Raw genomic sequence first — 13,389 nt, forward strand, 5'->3', positions numbered from 1 at the left:
GTGTTGAAAAAAACGAAAATAACAAGTGTTGGTGAGAATGCGAAGAAACTGGAACCCTTGTGCGCTGTTGATGTGACTGTAAAATGGCGTTGCTGCTGTGGTGAACAGTAAGGAGGTTCCTCAATAAGCTAAAAATGGAACTATTATATGATTCAGCAACCCCACTTCTGGGTACCTATCCAAAAGAACGGGAAACAGGATCCTGAGGAGATATTTCATACCCATGTTCAATGCAGTGTTATTCAAAATAGCCAAGATGCAGAAACAATCTAAATGTCTGATGGATAGCCCCATACTTACTTCTTATAACCACTTTGAGCAATGGTAATTTAGGTACATTATCCAACTAATTTAAATAAAAGTAGACTCACTACAAATTTAAAAAATAACAATGCTATCACCAAGTCTTTAGTGATCATTCATCAATAAAGTAAAAGTGAGGCTTCCCTGGTGGCGCAGTGGTTGAGAGTCCGCCTGCCGATGCAGGGGACGCGGGTTCGTGCCCCGGTCTGGGAGGATCCCACATGCCGCGGAGCAGCTGGGCCCGTGAGCTATGGCCGCTGAGCCTGCGCGTCCGGAGCCTGTGCTCCGCAACGGGAGAGGCCACAACAGTGAGAGGCCCGTGTACCGCAAAAAAAATAATAATAATAAAAATAAATAAATAAAGTAAAAGTGTCAGGGAGGGTGCACATCAGGAGAAAATAAATTTTGCAAAGCAGAGCTGTAAATTCCTGCCACATGATTTTCCAAAATATCAACGTCCTTCCTGTTCCTCATCTGCCTCCTCCCAAATAGTATGTCTGGCAGAAGCCTAGACAGTAATCAGGCAGCAGCATCTGCAGAAGGAAAATTCTGTTGCTGGCAGAATTTCTTAGGTTGCATGGTGAATGCATAAAAATCCTCAAAGAATATGATGAACCACTTAGGACAGCTACACAGTACAGTCAGCCCTCCGTATCTGTGGGTTTAGCATCCTCAGATTCAACCAACGATAGATAGAAACTATTCAGAAAAAAAAAATTCCGGAAAGGCCCCAAAAGCAAAACTTGAATTTGTGACATACCAGCAACAATTTACATAGCACTTACACTGTATTAGGTGTCATAATAATCTACAGATGATTTAAAGTATGTGGGAGAATGTGCACAGGTTATATGCAAATACTACACACCATTTTATAGACGGGACTTGAACATCCACGGAGGTTCCTGGAACCAGTCCCTGTAATCCAGCCCATCTAGTCCTTGACAACTTTACTCACTTCTGCAGCTGGACTGCACAAATATATGGAGGTGGCAGCTCAGAGAGTGCTTAAAAATGGAAGTCTTGAAAAATGTTTAAAACAAATCTATAACATAACACATTATAACTTAACTATACTTCAATAAAATAAATTTAAAAAAAACCCCCAAATCTATAACAAACCCCACCTCTCCACACAAACACATCAGTACAAACAACGGGATCTAACTGTCCTTTTATCAACACATTACATTTTTGGGGCAGCTCTCTGAATGTTTGTTATTATTACGATGAATGAGAATGGGCAAACAAGAAAACTAACAAACATAAGCTAGACATAAATACTTCTGCTTTTTCAAATGAGCTGAAGTTAAGTCCTTAGTGATGTTCTCAAATTTAAGAGCACAATATATATTTTTTAACATCTTTATTGGAGTATAATTGCTTTACAATGGTGTGTTAGTTTCTGCTGTATAACAAAGTGAATCAGCTATACATAGTACACAAATATCCCCATATACCCTCCCTCTTGCATCTCCATCCCACCCTCCCTATCCCACCCCTCTAGGTGGTCACAAAGCACTCAACGGATCTCCCTGTAAGAGCACAATATTAAGAGTCTGAAAATAATAACCAATGGAATGAGATTTATAAATAGTAGAATCCCAAGTAAGTGGAGGTTAGATGCTGGAAGAGTTAAGTAAGAGGTTATCCTGCCAGGAGGAATTGGAAGAGAGGCAAAAGCCTGTGAGTGATCCAGGCAAACGAGCAGGGCATGTGGGGGACGGCACGTCAGTATGACTACACGAGGCGGGTGTCGGAGCAAGAGCAGGGTGGAAAATTAATAGGGACCAAATCACGAAGCTTCCTTTCAATTGGATAAAGGATATCTTTGAAGAGTGTGATTTTGCAAAGTCTCTCCGGCCAGTGTGTGGAGAGTCATTCAACACTGGAGACTCAGAAATCCACTAAGAGGCTTTCGCTGGAATCTAGGAGGGAGAAGATACCAGCCCGCTCTAAGGGCGGGCAGTGGCAATGGGAAGAAAGACATTTTCAGTATCTGGCTGGTAAAAATCAACAAAACTCTGTGATTGGAAGTGAGGGGAGAGATGAAAGAGCTCAGGGAAAATGAAGGTGATGATGAGGCTTCTGGTTTAGACAACTGAGTAGAGTGATACCACTTACTGAGACACCGAACTTGGGAAGAGAGGTCGAATGGACCGGGAAAGATGGAGCTCAGGTTTAGACGAACTGAGTGTGAGGTGCTTCGGCATATCCAAACAGACATGTCCTGCCAACACTTAGTTTATTCTGAAGCCCAGGAGAAATCTGGGCTAGGGATGGAGACTTAGAAAGCAGCCAACAGATGAGGACAGAGTGGTGGGATTCTCCAGAAGAGTGAATCGAGGGAGAACGAATACTAGAGGCTTAAAGAATGCCAGCATTACCAGCATGTAACGGCTGCAAAGAAAAGTAATCCCAAAAGCAAATGGGGGGAGGAAGAATCTGCACAGTGACATGCTAGGCAAGGCGAGAGTTTTTCAAAGAGGAGGCAGCTGTGTCCTGTCAAATAAGGTGATAACTAAAAACGTAATCTGTTGTGTTTACGACAAAGACAGGTGAGTTTACTGAGGGTGGCTTCCGAGTGGTGGAGATGGGAATCAGAAGGTAACGCACAGAGGCAAATGGACAGATGAGAAACTGGTGACTGCTGGTGGAGATACTTTTTAAAAAGTCTGGCCAGAAAGGGAGGAGCAAGAAAGAATACTGGATGGGGACTGTGAGGTTGAAGGATGCCTTTTTAAAAAAACTAGAAGCTCTTTAGGTATGGATAAAGGCTGAGGGAAAGGAGTTAGCAGAGGAGGTTAGGATGGTACAGAAGAGAAAGCTTTACTGAAGGAGTAAGGTACTGAGAAGGCACATCACACGTGCTAAATCCAGCACCGGAATGAATGGGTAAGTCTTGCACAAGAGAAGACACCTCTCCACTGCAACAGGGAACTAAGGAGGTGGGTGGGGTTCAGACAGTACCGTTAAGAGTACGGTGGCAGGAAATGAAGAGTTCATGACTACTGGTTTCTGTTTTCTCAGTGGAGTAGAAGATAAGGACCTTTGCCTGGAATGTTTCCCCCTATTTTTTTCACCTAAGTTCCTTTTTATCTGCCTTATAATGTCCACACAAAATCTGGGCTCATTCTATCACTGTCTTTCATGGTACTCTGATCTTTGTGTACAATTATGCAACCTGTCATTATGTAAATATTTTGTGTTTACCTGTTAATTAGACCATAAACCCAAACAAAGAATGACCTGCATCTGATTTGCTCAGTATTGTATATCAAGCACCTAAACATACCCAGCACTTAAATGCTCAATACATATTTGTAGACTGAAGGAATAAAACCTCTTGTCTGTGTTACTCATCTGTCTTTCCTCTGTGTTCCCATGGAACTCTGTATATTTCCTATTGTGACTGTTATCACATTCTACCTTTTATCACAGCTCCTTCACTATATTTAAAGTCCTTGAGGTTAAAGACTGTGCCTTGTACTATCTTTCTCAGCACAAATGCTTGTTTGTTGCTTTTGAACAGGGCAGTGTTTTAAAATAAGCCTGGACAGAAGCCTTGAGTAAAATTAAATGTAGAGAAGAGATTAACAACAAGAAGACAGCTTAGGAAGTCACTAAAATGCCCAGGAGATAGAGAACAGAGAACTGAACTGGACAGGATGAAACAGAAGAGAGAAAACCTGAAGAGGCACAATCTATAGCACCTGATGACAAAATTCGTTGTTTTTTTTTTTTTTTTAACAGCTTTATTGGAGTATAATTGCTTTACAATGGTGTGTTAGTTTCTGCTTTACAACAAAATGAATCAGTTATATATACACATATGTTCCCATATCTCTTCCCTCTTGCATCTCCCTCCCTCCCACCCTCCCTAACAAAATTCGTTTTGAGAATGAGGGAAAGGATGAAATCCAAGAAGTGTCTGAGGATTTTAACTCAGGTGCCGGGAGGAACAGAGTATCCCTAAGTAAAAAATACAAGAGCAATAACAGATTTGATAGTGGAAGACAAATATTAAAAGCAAAATTAAGATAATCCAAATTTTCTGATGCTTCTCAATTAAATGGTGTGTATTTGGTGCTCATTTCACAACCATTATTATCTGTTCACATCAAGGAAAAAAAAATATATATATGTGGACTAAACCCTGAGGTAATTTGTCTTTTATCTGGGGAAATAAGATTTACTCACCAAACCTGAAAATATTTGAATACACAATGGAATTAACTGTTCAGGATTGTGCTATTAGCAGTGAGTATTAATAAAGACGAAAAAGAGTAACTTGCAGTGTGGGCTGGAGTTTTCAGGGAAGGAATCCCAAGAAGTTAGGAGGTGAACTCACTCTCCAAATATAGGTAATATCTGGACTGGTGAACAAGTGAAGGCAGATGTGAGGGGGGAACGGTGAGGCATCCTCTCCTTTGACTTGGAACAGAGGTAACATGCAATGAAAGAACAGGAGATAAAGTGAGTATCCTCAGATGATGAATTTAAACTTGATCTGATAGGCAATGGAGAAATGCTACCTTTTATTAATGAAGATAAGCAACATTTTAGAAACAGCACCGGGAAAGGAACGATATGAGGAACACAGAAGGAGCACTGACTCTGCTAGTCTTCACACAAAATCAGATTTGAGGCCAGGCTGATCCCAGGGAAGGTGGAAAATCACAGTGAAAAGAAAAGGCCGCTGGGCAGTGATGAGAGAAAGAACAGTTTCGCTTTCCTGTCTTAACTGTTCTGATCTCTGGGGGTTGCCGAGTCCACATAGCAAAGTTTGTCTCCTTAAAAACTGTTGTGTTTCAAAGCAAAATAAAAATAATCTGAGGAAAAATTTCCTTCAGTAAAAGGAATGGGAGGTAACAGTAGGAAGAAAGAAGATCTGCTTAGGGGAAAAAAGTAGCAGAATTAACTCCACTAGTTCTAAATCTGAAGCTCTTTTAGAGGAGTAAGGCAAAGAGAGCAACAAAATAGGGATAGAGGAAAGGAAAAAGCATGCGGAAGTCCCTGTCTTCAGTGTGTGAACCTCACGCCCACTCAAAATTCCTCCATGGAAATCGCAGGGTTAACATTCAAAGCCAAGGGAGAAGTAAGTGTCCCCAGAAAATGGTGGTGCTGGTGACCGCGGAGTTCACGCAACCCTATTCCTGATGGTTTCAGGCACAGTGTAAACCACTGGCCAACATACTGCACTAGACCAGTTGAACAAACTAGTCCATTTCAAGTTTCATTTGAGATATCTCAACATGAGGAACAAGAGGTCCAACAAGATTCCAAACTTGAAGCAAGTTTACCGTAGCCATCACTGTCACTGAACAGAAATGACTATTTGCTGAAAAGTTCTAACAAAATAATTGATTCAGATGAATTATAAAGAGTTAAACAAATGACCAATGGAAATATACACCCTACACATAGGTCCAACACTAAAAAATTATGGACTTTAGGCTGGCCAGATGAAAATAATTTTTCTTAAATGGTTTCAACCTTTGTAAAGTATACCATATGCTTCTGAATTTGTACTTAGAAATTTTCATTAGAAAAATGGTTATTATTATTATTAATTGTTTTTTGCTTTGCTGTCACTTGAACTGGGCAGACACAAGCAAGATTTTAAAGATTATCTTAGCAGGCTGAAAAAGGTGTTAAAAGTAAAAATAAATACTTTTTGAGGAGGACCGAAGATGAGGGAGAAAGGGCAATAATGAGGAACTTTGCTTTAGGCTCAAATTTTGTATTATTTTGAAAGGTAACACAGTCCATCTTACTTAAGGACTGGAAAAATGAAAGAATATACAAAGAGGGGGTAGCAGGAAAAAATTTCAGTATCTTTCTAAAAAAAATCCAGACACACCAATATTCAAATAAATAGGAAAAACCCCAGCATACAACATAAAACACAAATCCTTTGAAAACCATGTGTGATACTGTCCCCCCCATTATGAGTACAATTAGGAAGAGGTGACCGCACTCAGATATACAACCTGAAAAAAATATATTAACTGTTTAGATCTAGAAGCAACTATGGGTCAAGCAAGTAGAATGTGAAATTATTTAAAATAAAGATTCTTTAAATCAAACTTCAATATTAGCAAATTACATAGTGAAGACTAGAGTTTCATCAATAACTCATGATACTCAAGTAACACCGAAAAAAACCATCAAGTTCCATTTCTTAAAATATGAGAATTAACAGGGAAATATTTCATCTCAAAAGGTACAAAGCTGATACAAGTCTATGAAGCTGATTAACCAGACTCCTTTAGACAAGTAGTTTAGGGACACAGAAAGCTTACATATGAAGAAGGACACTTAACCTATTCATTAAAAATATTGAGCATTATCTCTAATGAAAGAAATACAAATTAAAGCGATTATGACAAACTGTATTACTACCATAAAGGCATCAAATACTAGAAACTATTTTTATCCAATACTGAAACAAGCTGTGCAGAATATGTACCTTCAAATGCCTTAGTTAACACACAATCTTTTGGCAATGATACACAGGACCTAGCAGACTGTTTATACCCTTTGACCGAGTAATTACTGTCTGGAGAATTTATCCAAGCATACATCCCAAAGGGAAAAAGTACATCATATTATTTTTAGCAAAAACGATGAGAACAACTCACATGTGGAACAAGCAGAGAATAGTTAAATAAACTTTGATACATAATCCAAGGAGAACAACATAGCTACTGACAGAGAAGGCGGTCACTCTCATGATAAAGCAAAGAGGACATACTAAAAACATTTAAGTTTAAAAAAAAGAATGCAACATGACATGAAAACATTATTACTGAATAAAAATTTATGTTTACACACTGAAGACTGGTGTTTTGAAAATAGCTGCTTTTTATACTTTATGGATTTTTTGGTTGTAAAGTTGATAATAAAGTAGGTATGAAAATAAAAGTGAAGACTAATATAATTTTCGACATCATTGTTATTTCAAGGGGAGTTTCTTAAGATTTGGTATAAAGAAATCTTTATTTTTTTTTTCCAATGGTGTCAGGTTTCTCTGGAAAACCATTTCTGGGAATTGTGAAGCAGACCAGCCTTTGTATGGTGATATCTGCAATATTACGATAATATTTCCAACGTAGACTCATGGTTCCATGGCTGGAAGACTTAATTTTGACAAGGTGGAACAGGAAGTTCCAGACTATATTCAAATACATCAAGTTGAGCTTCTGATGAGCAAATGTTTTCGTAATAATAACTTGCTTTTACATTCAAGTCAGAGAATTCATACTTTAATCCTTCATATTTTAATGCAAAGGATGAAAGACTTAAATATTTGGCCACTGTAAATTAATCACAGTTAAGACTCGAAGCACATCTTATCAATCGTCCATAGAGATTTGTAAAATCTACTCCCCCCAGATAATTTTTGTTCTTTATGGTCTTTTTGTTCCTCTCATTAGCTGAGCTGATGCCTCAACTCTGGACATTTTGTTAAGTGACATTCAAGTAAACTTGGCTCCAATGATAAAAATGGGTCATAAAGCAGGATCAAGGGAGGCTTATGTTCCTATAAAATTTTAGAACTTGTATGAGTGTCAACAATTATAACTATTTCACACAATTTTCCATTATAATGGTTGAAAGTAAGTTTAGAAGAGCGGTAATATGAAAGTGGGCTTTTTTACTGCACAGATTTCTCTTTTAAAACATTACAACATATCCTTTGACCCCCAAAGAAAAAAACCCACAAAAATCATAGGAAGTAACTAATCACATTTAAACAAACAATTCAGTAAAAAATATCTGATAATTGATCTACTGATATAAAACATTTAAAATAATTTCCCAATGGAAGTCACCATCCCTTAACTTCCATCGAAACATCATATTGTATCTTTTAGTGAAAAGTACTGTGGTAATACAATTACAAAGCCCAAACTAACCTGAGAGCTCTGTACACAGGGATGGCTCACTATAAGGCTGCCTCCTAACCAGCATGGAGTCCGTGCCAGAAGGCCCCCATTGCTACACTAAAAAAGTACAGTTTAAATGAGGTTAATTCTCTGAATTTTCTACCCTATCTATTAAGGCAAATAAATGAAGACAAAGAATCCTAGTGAACAATACATGCTGAATCTCTGAAATTATCTTAGTACAGGCTAAAATATTTTTAAAAACAGATGGGAAAAATGCTTAATAAGTTGTTCTGACTGTAGTGTCACAAGGAAAAAAGATTAGACATTTTGGTTATGTGAACCTCTGATGTTACTGGCTGTAACATACTTAGTACTTTTTTAACAGCGTCTGTTATTATAAATAACCTCACATATGTTGAATGTATGTAGGCAACACAACAGTGTGGTAAGAAATGAAATACCCGTTTCCAATATGTTCTACTTAAATATTTGCAAACTTTCTGTACTGATGTTGAGAGGTTCTATTAAATTTTTTACTATCAGATACAGCCATGAAGTATTCACTGGATTCAAATTTCACTATCTTCTTTTACCCTTGAAATATCTGTACTTACTAAATACAAGGTTTCTATACTGGACCAAGCAATTTGTGACAGAGACTAGGTTTTCCTTCTTCTTCAACTAAGTCAATTTTATCCCTATTTTGATGTTGTTTTCATTTAAGACTTCACTGCAGGACAAAGAAGAAATAAGAGTCTTTAGCCAAACCTACTGCACAACCTTTGAGTAGTGAAAGCATCACGTGACTTTCTCTAGATCTAAATAAAAGGCAAATGAGATGGTTTGGCAATTTTCCTTAAAAAACGTGGGGAAAAATTATTGAAATAATGCTCTGTAGTTCCTTGAATATTTTAATTGTTAGACTTTAAATATGGAGTCGAAAAAATTACTTACTTCCAAGCTGCCTCTCTTGATTGGATTCAGCACTAATAATTTCTTCAGGAGGTTTTCACAGTCAGTGGACATATAGAAGGGAATACGGTACTTCCCTCGTAAGACTCGCTCCCGCAGTTCCTTACAAAGCAAAAGAAAGCACGTATCACTGGCTTATGAAATCACTGTGCTTGGGGATAGAACATTAATATCAAATTTAGCTGATACCTTTAAATTCTGGCCGTCAAAAGGCAAGGAGCCACTGACTAATGTGTAGAGAATGACGCCGAGACTCCACACGTCCACTTCAGGCCCGTCGTACTTCTTCCCTTGGAAAAGCTCAGGGGCAGCGTAAGGCGGGCTTCCACAAAATGTGTCCAACTTGCTCCCGACTGTAAATTCATTACTAAAACCAAAGTCAGCAATTTTAATATTCATATCAGCATCAAGGAGAAGGTTTTCAGCCTAAGAGGAAAATAATAAAAAGGACAATGTAAAGAGCCTACATAAAATAAAACGTTCATTATAATTGTTTCAGATCTCAAACTTCTATTTCTTGTCTCTCATTTTTAAGTGTAACATCAAATTGAGGAGCCCAGTAGAGTACTTCAATGTGTAACTTCTCAGAATTACATTTATATAAAACTGAATTTTAACACTATATAGGAAGGCTCCATTTATATGCATATATGTAACTGTTTAAGAAAGGTTACTTAAAAACCATTTTCTTCCATAGGTCATTTTAAACCTAATTTTTTTCCTCATGGTAAGAAACATCCTGGAATTGCACCTTAATATGACCTATTCTAAAGAATGTAAGTCAACATAACACTAATCCATCTTGGGCTTCCCACAAGTTTACCCAAATATGCTGTTTAATAGAGTATCACTGGTTAATGCAAGCCTCAAGCATATATTTAAACTAACTCCCAGTCAGGGGTTCTATGACTACTGAATTGATTCCTTGTCCTTTCTTGCAAAATGCATCCTCAACAAAGTTCTTTTCTCAGTAAAAGAAAACAACACAACACAGCCTCCATTGGATCTTATCTGTTTTAAGCCTCCTTTTGCTTTTCTAAAACTAGATTCTCTTCTAGGGGTTTATTATGGTAGAAAGAAGTGATTTCTCCCATGTTTTAAAATGCCGGTTTTCTAAAATCTTCCTAAATCAGAATCATTCAATGAAAAAATTTAAATATACCTTTTATAAATGCAAGCAATTCAATAAAGGATTTGCTTTTGCACATGTTTTGTTTCAAACTCTGTTACAACTGACAGACTAATGAAGTTATAGCTTAGTTTGTAGATGTGTTTTATCAGGTTACAAAAAGGAGTAAAATTTGACTAAAATGAAAATCAGAGTTCTCTACAGTTTATACCACTGGAGGGTCCAACAGTCAGCAGACCCAAGCACTTTGCCCATCATATGGCTCTTCCCTCGCCTACTTCCTCCCTTTCCTTTTTTAAGGAATACTACCTTGGGATATTTGTTTTCATCTTGTTTCAGAAAATACACATCTAACACCCAAAAATATGCAAAAAATGTGGTATCACTTATTACATAAATATTATGACAGCACACAGATTTGGGAGATTTATATTAGATCTTAACATTATGGACTGTGCGACAAAACCAGGTCACTCTGATGTTCTGATGTAAGGGCCTGGTCACTGTAAATTTCTGAGGCTGTCTTGGAGCAAACTAGACTTTTCCCAGTCTCTCTAAAGATGTCTGGATGGATAGCAAAGTACCCAAGGCTGCCTCAGAAGAGGAGAGAAGGAGAGGGTTTTGAGGTTTCCTCCCAAGAGCATACAGGAAACTCCTGGGTAATGAACATGAATTTTTGCAGATATTTTCCGTATAAGAAATGAGATGACAAACTAGGAGTCAAACACACAGGCAGGGAAATAAATAGCCCTCTTCTTTCTCTTTCTTTGAAGCAGTGATTTCCCTTAAAATAGCTGAGGGAGGAAACAGAAATAGAAATATTTGGAGCAGGAGAAAATCTGTAAGCTCAGAACAATGGAGTCAAAATACAGGATGAGACTTTCAACAACTGTTTAGGACAATGTATTCAAATATAACACAAACTAGTGCTAGTAATTGACAGAGGCAATGGGAAAAGAAGTTGGAAAAAAAAAGACCTCCTAGGTATGGAACATGCAAGTTAACTTTGGAAAAACAGAGAAAAAGGAAAAAAAAAAGAAAACTTTCTTAGACAAGGAATCTTCTACCTTCGTTCAAAAAGAAAAAAATCCATTTGGCCCCAACCATTCTTTCTTTTTTTAAATTATTTTATTTTTTTAAATAAAAATTATGTATATTTAAGGTATAACACATGATAATTTGATATACACACAAACAGTGAAATGATTACTTAAGTCAAGCTACATACTTCCTCACAGTTACCTTTTTTTTGTTAAGTGTGATGGGAACACCTGAAATCCCTCTTAGCAAACTTCCAGTATTCAATACAGTATTATTAACTTTTTGGATTAGACATCAAAAGCTCAGGCAACCAAAGCAAAATTAAACAAGTAAGACTACATCAAACTAAAAAGCTTCTGTACAGCAAAGGAAACCATCAACAAAATGAAAAGACAACCTATAGAATGGGAGAAAATACTAGCAAACCACATATCTGATAAGAGGTTAATATTCAAAATATGTAAGGAACTCATGTAACTCAATAACAAAACAACGAACAACCAGATTAAAAAATAGGCAAAACACCTAAACAGACATCCGATTTCATTTCCCCATGAAATGAAACATGGCTCCCATGTTCACTGCCACAAACATTTCCTGACTATCACACATTTCTTATTCCAAAGTATGCTAGTTTATACTAATCATATGCATTCAAGATTCATAAAAACATTTAAAACTTTCCTGATTTCTTTGAACTTTAATGTGAGGATGAGCACTGGCTCTTACATCAGACAAATCTGGATTTGTGCCCTGACCCTGCTTCTGATGGAATGCGGCCTCGGGCATTTTTAATTAGGGACAAAGTTCCTCATTTATGTTATTAAAAGAAGCTAATTAATGCAATCAAATCCTCTAGTCTTTAATGCTAGATAACTTCTCATCCACATTTTCTTCATTTCCTCAGTAAAAATACTGCCTTTTAAGAAAACATTCCTGGGCTTCCCTGGCGGCGCAGTGGTTAAGAATCCACTTGCCAATGCACGGGACATGGGTTTGAGCCCTGGTCTGGGATGATCCCACATGCCGTGGAGCAACTAAGCCCGTGTGCCACAACTACTGAGCCTGCATGCCACAATTACTGGAGGCCACGCACCTAGAGCCTGCGCTCCACAACAAGAGAAGCCACCGCAATGAGAAGCCCACGCACCAAAACGAAGAGTAGCCCCACTCGACGCAACTAAAGAAAGCCTGCGTGCAGCAAGGAAGACCCAATGTAGCCAAAAATAAATAAGTAAATAAATTTATTAAAAAAAAAAAAAAAAGAAGACATTCCTATGATTTATGTCAGAGCATGTTTTGCCTATGTTCTCTTCTAGGAGTTTTATGCCTTATATTTAGGTCTTTAAACCATTTTGAGTTTATTTTTGTGAGGGTGTGAGGGAGTGGTCTAATTTCATTGATTTACATGCAGCTGTCAAGCTTTCCCAACACCACTTGCTAAAGAGACTGTCTTTTCTCCACTGTATATTCTTGCCTCCTTTGTCTTTGTCATAGATTAACTGATCGAAGACATGTGGGTTTATTTCTGGGCTCTCTATTCTTTTTTTTTTGGCCACGCACGCAGCTTGTGGGATCTTAGTTCCCCAGCCAGGGATCGAACCCGGGCCCTTGGCAGTGAAGGCGCCGAGTCCTAACCACTGGACCACCAGGGAATTCCCTGGGCTCTCTATTCTGTTCCACTGATCTGTCTGTTTTTACACCAATACTGTTTGATTACTGTAGCTTTGTAGTACTGTCTGAAGTCTGGGAGGGTTACGCCTCCAGCTTTGTTCTTTATCCTCAGGATTGCTTTGGCAATTCTAGGACTTTTGTGGTTCCATATAAATTTTAGGATTATTTGTTCTAGTTCTGTGAAAAATGTCATGGGTATTTTGATAGGGATTACATGAAATTTGTAGATTGCTTTGGGTAGTGTGGCCATTTTAACAATATTAATTCTTCCAATCCAAAAGCATGTGATATCTTTCCATTTCTTTGAATCATCTTCAATTTCCTTTATCAATGTTTTATAGTTTTCAGCGTATAGGTCTTTCACCTCCTGGTTAA

At 37.7% G+C, this 13,389-nt stretch overlaps 1 protein-coding gene across 6 annotated transcripts in view; it reads right to left on the bottom strand.

The window, feature by feature from the left end:
• Positions 1 to 13,389, bottom strand: part of MARK1 (microtubule affinity regulating kinase 1) — a 141,383-nt gene that overhangs the window by 24,609 nt on the left and 103,385 nt on the right. For 3 of the 6 annotated variants that reach the window (XM_067729714.1, XM_067729713.1, XM_067729712.1), the window contains exons 8-10: positions 9,360 to 9,596; positions 9,153 to 9,272; positions 8,226 to 8,312 (exon numbers count right to left, since the gene is read on the bottom strand). In XM_067729714.1, coding sequence (XP_067585815.1) covers positions 8,226 to 8,312; positions 9,153 to 9,272; positions 9,360 to 9,596 — 444 coding nt within the window. The remainder of the gene's footprint in view (positions 1 to 8,225; positions 8,313 to 9,152; positions 9,273 to 9,359; positions 9,597 to 13,389) is intronic. The other 3 variants (XM_067729717.1, XM_067729716.1, XM_067729715.1) reach the window with 1 other exon arrangement.

This window comes from Pseudorca crassidens, chromosome 2 (genome assembly GCF_039906515.1).
Source record: "Pseudorca crassidens isolate mPseCra1 chromosome 2, mPseCra1.hap1, whole genome shotgun sequence".
NCBI classification, from domain to species: domain Eukaryota; kingdom Metazoa; phylum Chordata; class Mammalia; order Artiodactyla; family Delphinidae; genus Pseudorca; species Pseudorca crassidens.